The sequence below is a fragment of the Bidens hawaiensis genome, unplaced genomic scaffold (assembly GCF_021521415.1).
Source record: "Bidens hawaiensis isolate Kalapana, Puna unplaced genomic scaffold, B.hawaiensis_p1.1 tig00053967_1, whole genome shotgun sequence".
In the NCBI taxonomy this organism is placed as follows: domain Eukaryota; kingdom Viridiplantae; phylum Streptophyta; class Magnoliopsida; order Asterales; family Asteraceae; genus Bidens; species Bidens hawaiensis.
In genome coordinates this window covers 31,161-50,058 of record NW_027499716.1, presented here as the reverse complement: position 1 = coordinate 50,058, position 18,898 = coordinate 31,161, and the positions used below count along the sequence as shown (strand labels likewise).

At 38.1% G+C, this 18,898-nt stretch overlaps 3 protein-coding genes across 3 annotated transcripts; 1 reads left to right on the top strand and 2 right to left on the bottom strand.

The window, feature by feature from the left end:
- Positions 1–363: 363 nt before the first annotated feature.
- On the bottom strand, positions 364–1,361 carry LOC143600353 (CASP-like protein 5C3). The gene is made up of 3 exons (XM_077078068.1): positions 1,176–1,361; positions 945–1,077; positions 364–573 (listed from the first exon to the last, which is right to left on the bottom strand). The coding sequence occupies exons 1-3, from the start codon at positions 1,307–1,309 to the stop codon at positions 364–366; spliced, it is 477 nt and encodes a 158-aa protein (XP_076934183.1). The 5' UTR covers positions 1,310–1,361.
- Positions 1,362–3,654: 2,293 nt separating this feature from the next.
- Positions 3,655–6,777, bottom strand: LOC143600351 (BTB/POZ domain-containing protein At5g66560-like). The gene is made up of 5 exons (XM_077078067.1): positions 6,707–6,777; positions 6,452–6,521; positions 5,151–6,314; positions 4,710–4,980; positions 3,655–4,139 (listed from the first exon to the last, which is right to left on the bottom strand). The coding sequence occupies exons 1-5, from the start codon at positions 6,739–6,741 to the stop codon at positions 3,856–3,858; spliced, it is 1,824 nt and encodes a 607-aa protein (XP_076934182.1). The 5' UTR covers positions 6,742–6,777; the 3' UTR covers positions 3,655–3,855.
- Positions 6,778–13,003: 6,226 nt separating this feature from the next.
- Positions 13,004–13,577, top strand: LOC143600350 (uncharacterized). Its single transcript, XM_077078066.1, has one exon. It carries the CDS (start codon positions 13,017–13,019, stop codon positions 13,470–13,472), a length of 456 nt encoding a protein of 151 aa, XP_076934181.1. The 5' UTR covers positions 13,004–13,016; the 3' UTR covers positions 13,473–13,577.
- Positions 13,578–18,898: the final 5,321 nt, after the last annotated feature.

The following is an 18,898-nucleotide window of genomic DNA, read 5'->3' as shown; positions in this document are numbered from 1 at the left end:
AAGGGTCGACAAACCTCGTTGCAACGTTGCCCGATAGCGATGCGAGTGACATGTCATATAGTTGGGTGAAGGATGAGGTATGCCTTCTCTAAAGAGAATAAAGAAAATCCCCAATGGCCATCCAAAATTGTGTACACTTTATTCGAAGAATGGGAGGTCTAGCTTTAAAGCTAGTATAAAGTCTACCATTGAACCTTATGGAGTGGTGTACACATGTTTATGATTATTAGTTTTTGAAAACTATTCTAAATACATCTGACTAGTTTACTGCATGATTTGAACCCTCGACTTCTAAGGAAAAAAGAACACTTATTACACGTCATGATGCCAAAATTGAAACTTAAAATGCCAACAAACTTATATCTAATAATTAGAATACAAAGAATGCAGAAGCCAAAGATTTAAGAGAGCCAAGGTGAGCGACAATGACCAAGACAAACACGCCATGGCCGCTGATAACCGATATCTGTTGCACATTTGTCCACCACAAAACGTGGCACCAACTTCCGTAACCATAAAATCCGATACACTAGCCGTTGAACATGCAGCGGCTAGCGACAGAAATGAAAGAATCTGCTAAAAAAAAGTTATTAGTTAATATCCGAAAAGTATGCAGAGTGGACGTTACCCGTAACAGGCATTAAACACGTGTAACTGACGTTGCACATAACCGGCGCTGGTTACTCATGAAGGGCCAGTTATGCACAACGAGCTAAGATTAGCACGTGTCGAGGCCTTGCAAGTGTAACCGGTACCGGAATGCACATAACCAACATTAAACACGTGTAACCGGCATTTAAACACACGTGTATACATTATGTGGAGTAATTTAAAAAAAAAATCATTTTTCACACCAACCCATTTTAAATCAAACCCATTATAACCCGACACCTTTTAACCCGACCCATCTGCCAGTCCTAACCTGACTCGATCAAACAACATACCCAATCACCAACAACGACAACCGAAACGATTTGCAACTGCGGCGACGGACGCTTAACAAACACGGAAAACGCATCCACCATCGCGAGTGTCAAACTCCACGGAATCGTTAACCCTTTAATCGTCACCAAGAAACTAAATAACCAAACAAACAAACAAAAAAGAAATAAAAAATAAATACCCATTTCAATTAATAACAAAACAATCCAATATTATATTACACAAATGATTACCAGAATGAAGTATATGCATAGAATTGAACACCAACACACATGAACAGCAAAGATGCAACAGAAAACAAAGCTTGTCCTAGTCTTAGGACTAGACTTGAACTTGTACCAATTGAACCTGGAAATTGTGGTTCCATTGATCAATCAATATATAATATTATATATTATATATCAACAATGTAACGTTTTCTTTTGCGCCATTAATGTAGTTTGAAATTGGTTTTTTGTAAATTGTATGTGTGTATATATATATATATATATATGTGGTATGATATTCGAATATGAGTATGAGTCATATGACAATATGTGAGCTTTTTGGTTATTTCATAAAGTTATATATTGATTTCTTAAATGCAAATAAAACGTTACATGAATATCTAAGCCAATACATGGGTCTGTTTGATAGTCTTATCTTCGAATTCGTGTATGTTACTAAAAGGATGAGAATATCACCGTTTTAGGATCGAACTTAGTTAAGAAGAAGTTGGTAAGTGTTATGACCATTTGGGAGAGACATTGTTATCTAGGGATGAACAGATTTATTATCGGTACCAATTTAGTACCAAATCGGTACCGAATTTTGAGTTTTCGGTACTGGTATCATCCTAAGTTCATCACTACTGCTATCACCAAGTTAATGCCATCAAAAAGAAAAAAATGAATATCTAAACTCTAATTATAGTTTAATGTACCAAAATATAAAGAAAACCAACAATTTTTTTATATGCACTCAATTTAATGTTAATTGGTGTGAAATTAATGATTTATTAAGCTTGAGTTTAGACCTTTTTGGCTAGTATATATTCGTTTAACTTAGAAGAGCTTGAATTTGAAATCGAGTTGTTTGAATTCGCTTATCTCATTTTAATCTAATAGTATTTGTTTTCATTAAAGCAATATGTTTACTTATATATAGGAACTAATTCAAGTTTGGTTTATGAAGCCAAGAATAAAACTCGTTGGCTAGGTAAGCGTTAATTCAGACTTGAACTTGTATAAAGTCAACTTGAATTAAGCTTTTAAAAAGTCGATCTTGAATAGCTCATTGTTTACATTTACGATTGTATACTCTAAAACAAAACAAATTTTTTTATATCATGTTACTACTTAGAAGATAACATATAAAGTGGCCACTCAACTATATTCTAACACTAATGATTAAAGTTTTTAAGTATTTTATAGGTCAACCTTCAAAATAAACATAAGCAATAAGTTATAAAGTTGCATGTTCAAACTGATATAAATATTTCACCTCTCAAAAAGTACCTAAATGATTAATCACTAATCCAATTTATTATTATGTTATTATTACAACAAAAGAAGCAAATTTAAATACTATTATATCTGATTTATAATCTTTTTAAAAGGTATAACATTAAACTAAATGAAACTTTAATAAAAGAAAAGAACATTTATGCTGGTCCGTATTTTAGGTCAAATAAAGATTAAATTCCAAAATTATTAATAATAAAATAATTAAAAAATGTGTTTCTTTTTACTCTTGCTTTCTGGATTCTCATCTTTGAAGCCTGTGGTGGTCGTTTCATTGTCGATGCATCTTTTCCATTGCCCATTTCAAAGAAACACTAACCAATGATATTCGTTAATTTGTTGCATGTTTTTTTGAATAGATTAATCGGTCGTCTGTCTTTTACTTTCTCCTCAACTCTTTTAAATGAAAATATTCTTACATTTTGAAAGATACTGGCATTCTTCTAATACGTTCTCTAGCATTTTAATTTCACGTATCAAACTCTAATCTTGTAAAATAAATGCTTTCGTCATATGCTTTACATATAACTCATTTCTTGGTAGAAACCCTGTGGATCGCGGTTTACTACTACTTCGTTACCATTTTTCAGCATAACTTGGTTATCACATGATGTTGTTTAGGGCTTCATCCATGACATATGATAATTGTTTTACATAATTATGGGGTTATCCCATCATATATTAAGCAAAAATATGTTCAAATAACATCTTTCAGATATTAATACAATGAAGATAACATGGATCATGTATTTTTAAAATTATTAACTATAAATGTGTAAATAATTATATTTATTATTTCAATATTATGCCAATATGTCGGTATCTTTATCTTAATCATAACATGAAACACGCTTTAAGATTCAATTTTTACAATTTTATGTCTCTCGGTCTACTTAACTGCATTATCTCCCTCTCCTTCACGTCAACTGCCCCATCAGCCTCTCTCCTCCACATAAGTCAAAAGAAAAACGCTGGAATGCTCATAGACCAACCACAACAGAAAGCCCGAAAACAAGTTTCATGTAAGCATCTGTTCATCCTTCCTGAGCTTTACCACTCTGACAAATAACAAACAAAGGCAACCCCAAAAACAACTTAAAACTCTCTCTCTCTCTCTCTCTCTCTCTCTTTCCATTCACTCGTTGAAACAATTTTTCTTTTATTTTTTTGACGTATTCCATAAAAACCCGCCTAGCATGCCTCTCTCATCCAATATCATACTTTATTCTTAAATAAAAACCGTAAAAACAAACATAACGTTCAATGAACCATTTAAGCTATGTGGACTTAGAATGCTATATTATATACCCATCAAATTTAAACCTATCATAATCCAAAAACAACATAACCAACTCAAATCACAAATGTACCAAACCAAGTCACACTATGACGATTGAACCATTGACCCGCGTCAACTGGACTTATTATGAGTCCGTCGAGCCCGACTCTTTCGAGTCTCGACAACCGTAGCCTTATGCGAAACGCACACTTGGGTCTTAAATGCACACCCAAACTTCTTCGTGAGCCACCCAGCTGGGCCCACCTTATCAATCTTCTCAATGGCTTTCTTCATGGTGTTGCACTCACCCTCCAACTCGTGAACCCGCGTCCTCATGCTATCCATACCGACTCGTAGCACCCGATTCTCCCTCACCGCCGCCTTCCACATCACATTTTCTTCTTCTTCTTCTGGGCCTGTAAATGGACCGAACGTTTAGTAAATTTTTTGGCAGGAAGTTTAATAGTTTATTAATGTTCGTTCGTTTAATAAATTGGCGAATATGAACAAAAAGTTTGTGTTTGTTTAATTAAACGAACAAACACGAACATATGTTTCGTTCGCTCATTTATGTTCGTGGGTGTTCGTTTATTTATGTTCGTGTAATTCGTTTATGTCCGTTCGTTTAATAAACGGATAAACACGAACAAAAAAGTTTGTGTAATTGTGTTTGTTTAATTAAAGGAACGAACGCGAACATGTGTTTCGTTCGCTCATTTATGTTCGTGGGCATTCGTTTATTTATAATTGTTTATGTTCATTTTTCTACTTAGTTTTATATTTGTTCTTTTGTGTTCATTTACGTTTGTTCATATACGTTCATTTATGTTCGTTTATACTCGTCAGTTGTTCGTTTAGATTTTAAATAAACAAACGTAAACAAAAACTAACATGCTCATTTTTTTTTAAATTAATAAACATGAACACAAATATTTGTCCGATTAAATGTTCATGTCCGTGTCCGTTCAGTTTATATACATGCCTACCTTCAACCACCGTTTCGTCACATTCAACCATCTCTTGCCTTCCACCCGGGGACCTCTCCGAGTCCTCCAACGGCCCTATATCCGCGGCCATCAATGTTCCCGCGATCGCCTGGCGAAGCTGCAACTGCTCAAAGAACAACACCTGAACCACCGCTCGTAACGGAAGCCGTTCGTTTTGAGCCGCGTGAGTGCACGCCTCTAACGTCAGCTTCCGGCAGTCTAATACTCTGGAAACTCTCTCGCGATCAGCTTCCGTTATCCACGGATGAGCCTACAATAAATTTGTTATCAACATTGTAAAAGTTTAGTGTGTGCGTCTAAGTATAAGGCATACTGACAACAAACTGCGCCGCTAGAGTCTAGACATATTATTAATAGATCAAATTATTTAATATTATTTATGACCTTTTGGACACGACATAAAAAAGACATAAGCCATACCTTGATGTACACATCAACAGATCTATATAGACTATCATCATACACTCTTGCTTGTTCAGGTAATGCAACCGCAAGCTCGCAAAATTTATCCGGTTTAAGATTCGCGTCTAACGCGATTTCCGATAAGTAACCGTCTACTAATTTTCCAACCATATGTAACACGGCCAGTCTGTTATCCACATTGTGGAGAAACTGTGCTAATATCCTTTGGACGCAATCGACATCGTATAATGTCTCGCTTAAATACGAATAACTCGGCATAAGAAGATCAACGAGTGTAGCGAGTTCGAATTGATATCCGATTTTCTTCTCTAACGTCGCTTTACACTCGTCGGACGCGTTTAAAATGTTTGCGGTTCGCAACATTCCGAATAATATCTTCACTGCCAATGCAGATTTCGAGTATGTTTGTTGCGGAAAATTCGTTACAATCGTCTCCAAAAGTTCCTTTTGATCGATCTCCGAGTGTTTGTTCGAAGGTTGCGGCTTCCTAGTGGCGCGATTGATGCCAGGAATGTGTTTTTTCGCGTATCGAAGAAGGCAAATTTCGATAACTTCGTTGCTTAGATTTTTACCTTTCATCGCTGTTATTAATCGCGTGAAAAGTTGTGGATTGAGGAATGTAATTTCCTCAATCCACAACTGTCCTCTGTTCGTGTTGGCCAGTGTCAGTGTCTCATTCACTGGTGTTTCACTGGCCAACACGAACAGAGCCGGATCCATTGCTAAAACCTTGGTAGAAATCGCATCAATACATTTTTCAACAACGCCTACATTTTCCGCCACGGGCATCAAACCCTCACAAGATTTTAACGTTTTGATCGAATCCATCAAACTTCGAAGCACCGTTTGCGACAAGAACCTTTCGGTTTTCAAAACAAGATTATCTTCACAATAATCCTCAAACATCTCCAGAACTTCCCCAGCGCAACGGAGCGAAGCTACATTCGAAGATGTTAAATCGATTTTCACCGCGTAACAAAATTTCGCAGCCATTTCAAACGTTTTCGGACCTCCAGGGAAATCCGGAAACTTAACGTGACAACTCCGCTCTTCCTCTTCCGTTGTCTTCGCGGTCTCATTTTCCGCAGTTTGGCTAGCCAAATTAGCCTCTTGTTCAGTAATAAGCTCATGAAGCTTTTTACTCTTTGCCATCAATGGAAACTGAAAAACATTTGTACAATAATATAATGTACATGTAACATGTTACTTAACTCTTTAACACAATATATAATAAACAGATCTAAGAGTATATATGTAACATTTTCATAGACAAATATATCATATTAATTGTATCTAACCTTATGCAAATGAAATGTCATGTCATCAACATCCACAACGACATCTCTAGGTAACCCGGTGCTACAAAACCTACACACACGAAGCGAATTCAAGTAAACTATCAATAAAATCATTACATAAGACATGACAAGACATGATATGGATATGGCTAGCAGCGCAACTTATTGCCTGTCTGTCTTTAACTCTTTATTTTCAATGTAAACAGTGCCTTTTAATTAATAATAACCATAACCGTTTTTGTTTGGTAAAAATACCATGCTTGGCCTTTCGAGTTAGTTGCGGCAGCCATCGTTAGCGGAGAAACTCGTCGGATAACCGGAAGATCAAGGAGGACTCATATGTTGACTCTTGAACAATTTTTGACTTGTGAGTGTTTTTGTATGAGGAAGTGAGAAGACAAATGAATGAGAAAATGAGAAGAGACAAATGGTGTTTAAACAAGATTTGGGACAGAGGTGTAAGATTGTAAGATCAAATTTGTGATATGAATAAGAAATAAGTTTGAATAATATGTGACACATTGGAGCACAAAAATAGACCATACAACGTACCTTTTTATTTTTTACTTTTTATTTTTAATTATTTATTCAGAAATAGTATACTGCGTAAGCTTTTTTAATTTATGTCATTGTATTCTTTTCTAGTTTTTCAAGAAGAATCTTATTTTTATTTATTATTCATTATTTATTTTGTTGAATTGGTCTTTTATTAATCTCATTGTTATCTTTTGGTTGCTTTCGGTCCAAACTAATGAAATAGTTGCTAAGGGTAATATTTTTAACGTATTTGTTCCCAACAGTCTGCGACTAACAGAATCCTAACGTCGTTAGTTGCTGGTCGTCGGAAAAACGTTTTTGGCCGTAAAACTCACGTTTTTTTTCCCGAAAACTCAATATTTGGTTCCAAACATCTTTGTGACCCTTTAGAAACATTTTTCTAATAAAAGCCCTAATTATTGAGGTCGACGAAACCCTAGAACCATAGTCGGAATTAGTTCATGGTGCTCAAGTGGTAGTGGTTGGTTGGTGGTGAGTCAACTGGTGGTAATGGCGGTGTTCATGTTGAGTAATTTTCCGGCAAAAAAATATGAGTTTTCCTGCCAAAAGTGTTTTTCCGACGACATGCAAGTAACAGTGTTAGTATTCTGTTAGTCACGGACCGTTGAGAACAAATACATTAAAGATGTGACCGTCAGCAGTCACTTCGTTAATTGGGACCGACATTAACCAAAATATAAATATATATTTTTTCTACTTGCAAAAGTATAGTTGCAAAAAGTAAAACAAAAATATTTCTCTTATGTAAACGTTTTTTTCCTTTTAAATTGCTTTAGAAAACAAAGTTTTGATTTGAATAATTGTTGCCAAAATATTTGAATTTAGATTGAAGATATAATTGTTGGATTTGAACTTTGAGAACAAAAACATTAAATGATTAAATGATGTGGGGATATCAAGTCATAAATATCTCCAAATCTACCTCTGTTTCCTCACATTTATGACCTTTGTCTTCAATATATCATCTTGGTTATCTATAGAAAATTTACTAAATAAGTGTTTTCTAAAAACTATATATCAATTAAGTACTACAACAAATTTTTTCAACTAGTATCATAATTGTTATGTTATATTTATATAAGTAGCGTAATTACTGTACTTTTGAAAATGTAACTGTGTGTTTCCTCCAATTCACTTCACATTGTTCGCATATTAACTTCACTTTGTAAATGATGCTGACACTATATATGGTTTTATTTATTTTGCATTTGCGTGTTTAAGTTTTGTTTATTTTTATGTTAATGTAGTTTAGTTTTTCGGTCACGATAGATTACAAAACGTAAAAAAAAAATATTTTACTTTGGATAAGCTGATGAATCCATAAATAACAAATTATAATACTTATAAAATCAACTATACATCATATATATTTAAACTATTCATCCATTTATTCAATCTGTGTTCAACTTGATGGCTAGATGAGAATTATGTTTCCTACACATGATATACAGGATCTCTATAAATAACTTGATCATTTTACATTTATGGTAATAGAAATATATGAAGAAAAAAAACCATAGTTTACATATTTGTTTTAGAAAAAAAAATACTTCTAAAATATGCGTAAAAGGGAAATCATGCCGGGTCAAAATATACGTTGATTTGGTTGGCATACGATATACTCATCCGATTTACAAGATAATCGTATTCAAGTCATGTCTTGATACCCGTTTAAGACCAAAAAAGGCATTTGTATCATATATTCATATGTCATTTCTACCATCCAATCTATAAATATTTTTGTTAAATGATTTTGTATCATCATGTTTAAAGCTTACTTTTATCACATTAAACTATTTCTTGATCTTACTATTTTTGAATAACTCATAACCCCTTTTGGATGATATTTAAAAACCGTGAGAACTTGTTACTGTAATACTCATGTGATTTCTCAGTACCATATTAACCAATGAAATCATGTAAAAGTAGCTTACGCTGAACATATATATATTCAAACCCTAGATCTTTGCTACATAATTACTCAAAACATATATCACTATATGTTATGATGTTACTTATTATTGGGTCAAGTGTTTAAACTTTAAACATGAAATAATTTAAGTAAGAAAACAATTAACAAACAAATGTTTGATGAGGAAGACAAGGACAAGAACATAAAACCAGGACAAAAGAAAGCCTCGGTCACGATGTTTTTGGACACAAAAGTAAGACTAAAGACCAAAGATGCTTATAGTAAGGAGGCACCCTGCACAATACAATATTTTTTTAACTCTAAAACACTCCCAAGACAAAACCATTATACAACGGTCACCTTTTTATTTAATTATTACCAACTAATTGAAATCCAAACAACTTTTTCATTCATAATTTGTGAATAGGATACGATGATATCCAACAATTATTATTATTCTTTTATTATTATAAGTACACAAACTTCCAACATGACCATAATCATCAAGTTATCCTGTCAAATAAGAAATTTAACTCTTAGTTTGAATATAATAATGTAACATAATTAGGAACATTAATAGTAATAATAATAGTAGTAACAATATTTGTATCAGTACCAGTGGCGGAGGCTTTGACAGTAGCGATTGCTGAGGAAGATGGTTTTTCCGAAGAAGGGATGACAACACCAGGCCAGGAACGGCACATACAATGTTTCCCCTTCTCTATGCGCGCATAGAGGTTTTTTAGATGCTCCCCACAACCTCCCCACCCGGACTTGCCACATTTCTTGCATTCCACCTCGAAACACATTGTTTTAGTTTCGTGTTGTGGAATTTGATGTTTTTTTTTGTAGCTGACTCTTTAACGTGTTTCCTTCTTTTATAGAAGATACCGATATATTGGTAACATCGACCATATGATACCTAGTAGAGGGTGAAGATAACGATATCCATTGGGGTAGTACATGATTTGTTGTACATTGTTATTATAATTAGTTGTTTGTTGTCTTTTGGACTTTGTTTATTTTGGCAGTTTATTGAAAAGAATGGTGGTTATAGGCACTAAGCAAATTCAAATAAAGACGAGACATTTAGGTTGGTATATTTAGGCTCCCGTGATGACTTAGCCACCTGCCTTTTAATTGAATTAAACACTATGTATCAACTTTCTGATTTACCTCTACAAAAATATATTGGTAGTATTATTATTATTATTTCAAAAATTCATCAAACAAAATATATTCAGAGAATTGTGCAACTAGGGAACAAAATGACTTAAATAGATTTTTTAGTGTGCTATACCCATGTTAGATATGAGTAGTCATGTACTCATGTCATACACTTTTTTTAGCTAAACTTTTATAAATATGTCGGCCAACCGCCAACGACTCCCTCCACAACCTCGAGGTAGCCACCCACCATATAGAAAACAACATAAACTTAAAATTACAGAAATTCGACCACTCTAAAACTTTCCATTTAAAACAGTTTTGAAACCAAAAGAAACCTGAAGATATAATATCTCCTATAATCTCTTCGATCTTCGCTAATTATTTCCCTCATACAATTTCAATTTCTTGCTTTCCAGATTCTCCAACATGTAATAACAATTATCCAATGAAAAACATCCTTCTCTCGTGCCTCCAAGTCCATTGAGTTGGAAAGTTCAAGCAAGTCTCTAATCGTGAATCCAAAAATAGGTGGAACCTTACACCAACAACTTATATTCTCCCAGATCACCGCCGCTAACGCCCAGCCCGTGAAAATATGATTTGCCGATTCCCAACATGACTCACATAAGGTGCATAAGCGACTTGTAATCAGTATGTTCTTTTTTTCTAATTCCAACTTAGTAGAGATCTTATTAATCTCTACCCTCATGCCATACACTTGATTTGAGTGTCCCATATTTAGTACCGGAAGTTATTCTCATTAAGGCAAGTGTAATTTGTAAATGCATGTTATATCTGACCCGAATTCATGTATGAAATTGTCTGTTTACTTTAGATGTTGCTAACCGACAAATATTCTATATCTATATGATTAAAAGGGTGATACATGAATTGTATTACACGTAAGGCTATGTGTTATGGTTCACTCTCAATCATTTTGAATCACTTGTTATATTAGCGTCACCTTAGCTTTTTATCCACCTTTAACTCCATCATATACTTCATTGAGTTGATTCTCCACAATTTAATCTAGACAAAATGGCAAAACTAGTCCTTTATGTTTGCACGTTTTTTCAATGGACGTCCTTTAGCAAACTTAATAACACAAAACATCCTTTATATTTAAAAACTCTATCACGTTTTGTCCTTTGACCCTAACCCAGTTAAGTTTTTCGTTAAATCTGATCATGTGCTTTGCACATGAGGGTAGTTTTGTAAGTTTATACATTTATTTATTTAATACGAAAACATAAACATATTTAAAAATAAGTTTATACATTTATTTATTTGCACATGAGGGTAGTTTTGTAAGTTTATACATTTGTGGCAGTGGTGGTGGTGACCAGAGGATGAAAATTGGTGAGTTGAAGAGAGAGAGAGAGATTTTATTTTTAAATACTTTTATGTTTTCATTTTAAGGAATTGAATAAATAAATGTATAATTTACAAAACTACCCTCATGTGCATAGCACATGATCAGATTTAACGAAAAACTTAACTGGGTTAGGGTCAAAGGATAAAACGTGATAGAGTTATTAAATATAAAGAATGTTTTGTGTTATTAAGTTTGCTAAAGGTCGTTCGTTGAAAAAGCGTGTAAACATAAAGGACTAGTTTTGCCATTTTGTCTTTAATCTATTTATGTTATTTAAAAACAAAAAAGAAATGAAAGAGATGAAAAGAACTTGATTGGAGAGTTTAGAGAGTGAACTAGTGGGCCGCTCTGTTTTAAATGTTACTAGTTATTATGAGTTCACATTATCCTCATATCCTGTGGGCATCTTTTTGTTACAACTGGGCCGCTCTATTTTAAATGTTACTAGGTAGGTGTTTTATGGCCCAATCTATCACTTGTTAACTAGTGGTAGGAATGCTTGGTTTATTTAGTAGAGCTCCAAGTTTGATCTACTTGTATCTTTTTTTGATGGATTATAATAGTGAAAAATTTCAGATAGACATTGAGAGGTTGTGAGTTTGAATCCCGAGATGATTACGCTAGAGAGTTCTGCTCTTGTAGGGGCACAACGACTATCAAGTAACAACTGACGGTATAGTTTCATGGAGGAACATTGAAACCAAACTCTAAAGCCAACGTGAGTGCCGACTAAGAAAACATACCATGGCCAGAATAGAGCATCGGGACACTCCAATTTAAAGGTTGCGGTGGCTTAAAAAACACAATAAGTTAAAGACACACAAATCGCGTTTTCCAAGTACCCGGTTTCGGGTATGGAACCTTGTTGGGGGTATGACCGGGTATTGACATTATCTGGGTTGGGTTTGGGTTTGTGTATTGTCTCTAAAAACCATACCCTATGCACCATGTTTGGGTTGGATATAGAATCAAGTATTCAATAACTTGGTATTTGAATACTCTATTTTCAGGTACTAAAAAAAACGTATATTCGGGTTTTTTTCCGGGTATATATAGATTGAGTTTTTTACGGGGCTGCAATTTTTTTTTGGGGGGGGGGGGGTACTTTTATGGTATTTATCAGGTGTTTTTTGGGCAATTTCAGGTATTTGAAATAGCCGATCTCGGGTATTGGAAAAACCAATTTCTGGTATGGTATCGGTTTCGGTTTTTGAGTATTACCAGGTACAAATTGGGTTTAGTTTTGGGTACGGGTATTAATACTGAAATGCATTCTATATTTTTAGCCTACGGGTAGAATCGTGAACAAGTTTGGATAATAAAAAACCCGTGTATAAAAAAACCGGATCTGATCCAGGTTATGGTATTTTTGTAAGTTGTTTTAAAAGAAAAAAAATAGATGTTTTATGGCCCAACTGAAGGTGAGCATAGAACCAATAGCATCTTGCCACATCATCATATAGATATCAATTATGTGATCTGATTAGTATCATATTTGGCCACAGAATAAGCCACCAGTTAGTTGAGTTCATCACCATTACTCATCCACCATGTCTTCAAGCTTCTGTAACTTACTACTAAACACTATTACTCGCCGGAGTTCACACGTCATATCATCTTACAAGCCACAATGCTCTGTTATTCCTGTTAACGGCGGCCAGAGCAGGCGGCAGCTGTTATTCCTGTTAACGGCAACAACGGCGGTTACGGTAACACACACGCCGTCAATGGCGGCGGATATAGGACTGTTTGGACTGAGGAAGAAGCTGAAGACGGCGGAGGAGGAGGCGGAGTTGATTGTGAAGGAAGGATTTGAGTCGGCGGAGAAAGGAATTGAGGCGGCGGAGAAAGGAATTGAAGCGGCGGAGAAGGAGATAACGACGGAGGTGGAGTTTGGATTCGGCGGGGGGTTGGCGCAGGCGGGAGTGGTGGTTGGGGCCGAGGCGGTTGGGGTTTTAATCGCCTCATCGATTGTTAATGGGATATTAGGGCCGGAGTCGGGTTAATTAAAGTTTGAGTTCAATCGGTGTTTTTTAATTATATTGTATTGTACTGTATTGTATGTATATCAGTTAATATTAATTACATCTTTAATAACAAATGTAACTTATGTTACGCTTTGACGGTGCACTTTATACAGTGGTATTGCCCGTTTGCCACAATGCAATGGGATGCTTGAGAGCCACATTTGTATTGTAGAGTGTTGGCTTGGTGTTAGTGCCTTAGTGGTATTGACTTCTTGTGATGAGTTGGTTCGGTAGTGGCTTGGTAGCTATAGTTGACGCGGTGGCTAGGTAGCAAATGTGACGGGTGTGTTGTGTCGTTGCTGCTTGCTAGATACTGCTTAGGTGGTAGCTCGATAGCATGCTAATCCAAGTGGTTCTTGCTAATTGCTATAGCCTATTGCTAAACAAGTGGTGTTACAGAGAGGTTGCGACCGCTCTGTCATGTTAGATTCTCACCGATTGGTTTCTTCAAAGTTCTAACAACTTTAAGTTAAATAGAGACTTATTTTAGTAAGGTATTAAACATGTTTAACATCTCAACTAGAATAGAAACATTATACGAGTTTAATAATGTTAAAGACATTTAGTTTCTACTTGGGTTTTTTAACTATATAATTATGGTTAAATAATTAAGGTGAAGCTTTAGTGCTATAACTACACTCAAAACGCTGTCTTTTCTAGCAATATTGAAGGTATGATTTAGGCCCGGTAGTCTACTCCAAGGGTTTTATTGCCTTTGTTGTTGTATCATGGAAGATAAACGCGTAGCACATAACTCTTTGTAACTTGATTATAAATTAGTTAATCAAAAACTTGACCCGATACAACTCGAGTTAGCTAGCACGTATAAATTTGCATGCAATAGTTGAAAATATATGAAGAAACACTAACCGGACCCCGGGCAGATTACGGGTAACCTGGGGGTTGGATAGCTGTTTCCCACGAGGGGTTAGACCCGGCAAAGATGGTTCTTCTGATGACCTGCAAAACAGACACCGTGAGCTTGTCACTGAGAAGGGGGGGTTCCTCCTTGTGACCATCCTCCGGCGTGAGAATCAGACTAGATTGCTCTTTAAATATAAATGTATATTAAGAGATTGCTAGAGCAGATATCAGGTATAATATGATGATAATATGTTAAGATATGATGATCATACCATTTGTGGTATTTATAGCCGAAGGTAGGTTTCCAAGGAGGTGTGGCCTGCTGAATAGTATTCCTGTTCCACCAACAGTGGCCTACGCACGTGCCAAGCTGGTAGTTGGTGGGTAGGCAGCGGCTGATAGTGACCAGGCCTGCTGTGTACTATTCCTTTTTCACCAACTACAGGCTATGCACGTGGTATGTCAGGAGTTGGTGAGTAGGTAGCGGCTAATAGTGACATACAGTACAAGAGCATGCTGCTCGCCATATTGTTGTCAATGAGCTGTCGTATCTTTGGACAGATCTTTTGCTCATACCTCGTCAGGTACAGTAAAAGATCCTCAGTATCGTACGGACTGGCTCATTTGGGCGGGAGTATTCCCCCTCCCGCCTTTGTGCGGGAATGTTCCCGGCTTGCTCATTCCTTCTTCAGGTGACTGCTGAATTATTATGAGAGTTAAGCCTTGTGCGTGTAGCCATGCTGCGCGGGTGGCCTTCCCTGATGGCCGGTATCCGTAACTGCGGGAACAGGCAGAGTACCTGGAAACCATTGGGAGGCGTTTCCTGCGGGGACAGCTTGCGTACCGCACGTGAGGACGTCACGTCTCTGAGCGTGGTGGGTCCTGCTGATCCAGTTGGTTTCTGCGCAGACGTTCCTTTAGTTTAGTCTTGCGGGTTCAACCGCGCAGACGTCCGTTTAAGGAGTCTTGCGGGTTGAACTGCGCAGACGTCCCTTTTCAAGGTGAGTCTGTGGGTCCAACTGGGCTCTGCTGGGACCTACCTCTTCAAGTCCGCCCAGTCCAATGTTCTTCTCATGACTGTAATGAAGTGAGGTGAACTTTTGGACTTGAGCAAAGGGTTTTTGAAAAGGGTTTAGTTTTAAGGTTTTCCATGGGGATTCTTCCCGCGGAAGTCCTAATGTCACGCAGAATTTCCCACTGTTCTGCTTGATCTTTGGGTATGATGCGGGTAGGTCTGTAACCTCCTCGCAAGTCAGGAGCGTTGAGTACCTCTTGTGTAGATTCTCCATGAGGTTTTGGTCATTTTGAACATAGTGATCAATTATGTTAAAACCACCAATTCCATCTTGAAGTTTCAAACAATCTAGTTCTCGACGTTCCCGCTATGCGGGGATGTTATTCCCGTTTGCGCAAGCATGGCCCAGAAGATCCTTCTTGGTTTCATTTCCCTGCGGAGTGCTAGGTATGTGAAGGGTTTTGCCTTGACACTGTACCCGCACTCGTCTTATAGTTACTTTACTCCCAAGGTATTCCTGGCGTCAATTCCCTGCAGGTGCTAGGTATGTGAAGGGTTTTGCCTTAACACTGTACCCGCACCCGTCTTATAGTTACTTGGTTGCCGAGGTATTCCTGGCGTCAATTCCCTGCAGGTGCTAGGTATGTGAAGGGTTTTGCCTTAACACTGTACCCGCACCCGTCTTATAGTTACTTGGTTGCCGAGGTATTCTTGGCTTCAATTCCCTGCGGGTGCTAAGTATGTGAAGGGTTTTTCCTTGACACTGTACCCGCACCCGTCTTATAGTTACTTGGTTGCCAAGGTAAGGGGTATATTCCCGCTTACTTTTGAATCTTTGAGACTTGCGTTATAAACGTTATATGAATTGCGCATGCATATTTTAGTTTATTTTAGCAATTTTCCCAGTGTTTTGGATAAGTTAACCGTTCGACGCGTGGTTGTCAATAGGTTCGGTTTCTTATGATTTGTGCGGTTAGGACCGGCACTTTCATTCAGTGGAATGACCAAAGTTTACCTATGACTGACCTGCGTGAATGTTTGCCGTTTTTTGGGTTTATGCGGGTTTTGCCGCCTTCCCCACGCAACGACTTTCCTCGTAATTATGCGGTGAAGACCGGCATATCCGTGTGGAAAGTTTACAAGTATAAATGTAGAATCATCAGCGTCAATGTTCTAAGGAGAATCATTTCCATTAAAAGTGGCTCTGGGCCTTTTACAAATTTGGAATTGATCTACATGTAACACTTGCGTAATTGAGCTCCGTTCCATGTTCTTGGGACGGGAGTGCCATCGAGCCTTTCGAGCCGGTATGCGCCCTTTCCCAGCACTTGTTTGATAACGTACGGACCTTCCCAGACAGGAGTCAGCTTTCCTGGGCGATCTTGGTTCGAAGCCTCGTTGTTACGCAATATGTAGTCTCCTACATTGAAGTTGCAGAGTTTTACCCGCGTGTTGTAGTACTTTTGCATTTGTCGTTTGTAGTTCTCTTCACGCATTGCGGCTAAGTCTCTGCGTTCCTCGGTTAGCATTAGGTCTAACCGTCTTTCCGCATTATTGTCCTCTGGTTGAATCATGACCCTTGGTGAGGGTAAACCAATTTCGACCGGGACCATGGCTTCAGTGCCATAAGTGAGGCTGAACGGGGTTTCTCCCGTACTTGCCTTTTTCATTGTTCTGTGTGCCCAAAGTACGTGTGGAACTTCGTCCACCCAGCCGGATCTGTGTTTCAATAGTCTTCTCTTTATGCCGTCGACGATGCTCCTATTTGCTCTTTCCACCTCACCATTACCCTGCGGGTGCGCCACCGAGGTAAAGGTGTGGGTGATTTGAAGTTCTTTAAGCCACTGTTGTAGCTTCTTGTCAGCAAAGTTGGTGCCGTTATCGCTCACCAAATTCTGTGGGAGCCCGAAACGACAAATGATAAATTCCCAAATGAATTTTTTGATATGTTTTGCGGTCGTTTGGGCTAAGGGTTTTGCTTCTATCCACTTGATGAAGTAGTCGATGGCGACCACTAGAAACTGGACGTTCCCTGCTGCTGTGGGAAATGGGCCAGTCACGTCAATGGCCCACTTCTGAAATGGCCATGCAGAGGTGACTGGAATAAGTTCATTCTTCGGGCGATGCGTGTTGGGTGCGTAGAGCTGACAAGACCTGCATTTTCTGATGTACGCCAGCGCATCCGTATGCATCCCCGGCCAAAAGTATCTCGCGTTGTTTAGCTTAGCTACAACTGCGCGTGGACCTGCATGTATCCCACAGATGCCTTCGTGTACTTCCCTTAGGAGGTAGTTGGCATCTTGGTCGTCAACGCATCTGAGGAGGGGGCCAAGAAAGTTACGTCTGTAAAGGACGTCATCAATGAGTTGATAGTTCAGTGCTTTACAGCGTAGTTTCCTTGCCTGTGTTTTTGACTCCGGTAGTATGCCCGCCGCAAGGTAATTTATTATTGGTGTCATCCACGTTTCTGTGCCGGTTTGGATGACACAGACTTCCTTGTGTGGGACTGATGGTGCTCCCAGGAGTTCAATGCGGATGTCCTTTCCCAAGTGAGTGAAAGCTAATGACGCAAGCTTGCTTAACGCATCCGCAGATTTGTTTTCGCTACGCTTGACGTGTATGACTTTACAATCATTAAAATCGCGCATGAGGGTTTTTGCTTGAGCGAGGTACAGGGCCATTGTGTCGTTCACGGCCGTGTACGTCCCGTTTATCTGATTGGCGACTAACATGGAATCCACATGGGCTTCCAAGTTCTTTACTCCCATTTTACGCGCAATCCTCAACCCGGCCAAGAATGCTTCATACTCAGCTTCGTTATTCGTACTTGGAAAGTCTAGTCGAATAGCGTAAGTGTATTCTTGGCCTGTTGGGTTGGTAAGTTTTAACCCTGCGCCTGAGCCCTCGCTGCTGGCCGCTCCATCAGTGTAAAGTCGCCAGACTTCATCGATGTCTAGTGCTGGAGAGGGCTGAGCCTTGTCCTGGCACTCTTTCTCCCGCGATGCGGGGACTTCGGCAATAAAGTCGGCCAAGACCTGGCCTTTTATAGCTGGCCTTGGCTTGTATTTTATCGCGTATTCTCCCAATTCTATTGCCCATTTGGCTAGGCGTCCCGAAAGTTCGGGTTTGCCTAAAACGTTTGCAAGTTTGAAGTTGGTGAGAATAGTAATTGGGTGACCTTGGAAATATCGTCTTAGCCTGCGTGAAGCCTGTACAAGTGCTATGACTAATTTTTCCAGGGTAGAGTACCGAGTTTCGACGTCTGTTAGGAGACGGCTAACATAGTAGATTGGCATCTGGATGCCTTTTCGCTCGACTAACAGGACGGCCCCGGTCGCTCTATCTGTGGCGGAGAGGTATAGGATTAATTCCTCTCCCGCTTCTGGTGCTGTGAGCGTTGGGAGTTCGATCAAACGTGACCGAATTTCCAGAAAAGCTGCTTCCGCTTCTGGTGTCCAGCGGAAGTGCGTTTTCTTTAGACAGTTTCTCAGCGTCGACACGAATGGGAACGACCTATCCGCATGAT

Excerpts from the sequence above, each read along its gene's own strand:
- LOC143600353 (XM_077078068.1), bottom strand. The coding sequence starts at position 1,309 with ATGGAACCACAATTTCCAGGTTCAATTGGTACAAGTTCAAGTCTAGTC. Across the intron at positions 1,078-1,175 it reads TATGCATATACTTCATTCTG|TTTCTTGGTGACGATTAAAG; the intron begins GTAATCATTTGT and ends TTGGTTATTTAG. Across the intron at positions 574-944 it reads TTGTCGTTGTTGGTGATTGG|ATTCTTTCATTTCTGTCGCT; the intron begins GTATGTTGTTTG and ends TTTTTTTAGCAG.
- LOC143600351 (XM_077078067.1), bottom strand. The coding sequence starts at position 6,741 with ATGGCTGCCGCAACTAACTCGAAAGGCCAAGCATG. Across the intron at positions 6,522-6,706 it reads AACTCGAAAGGCCAAGCATG|GTTTTGTAGCACCGGGTTAC; the intron begins GTATTTTTACCA and ends TCGTGTGTGTAG. Across the intron at positions 6,315-6,451 it reads TGACATTTCATTTGCATAAG|TTTCCATTGATGGCAAAGAG; the intron begins GTTAGATACAAT and ends AATGTTTTTCAG.
- LOC143600350 (XM_077078066.1), top strand. The coding sequence starts at position 13,017 with ATGTCTTCAAGCTTCTGTAACTTACTACTAAACACTATTACTCGCCGG.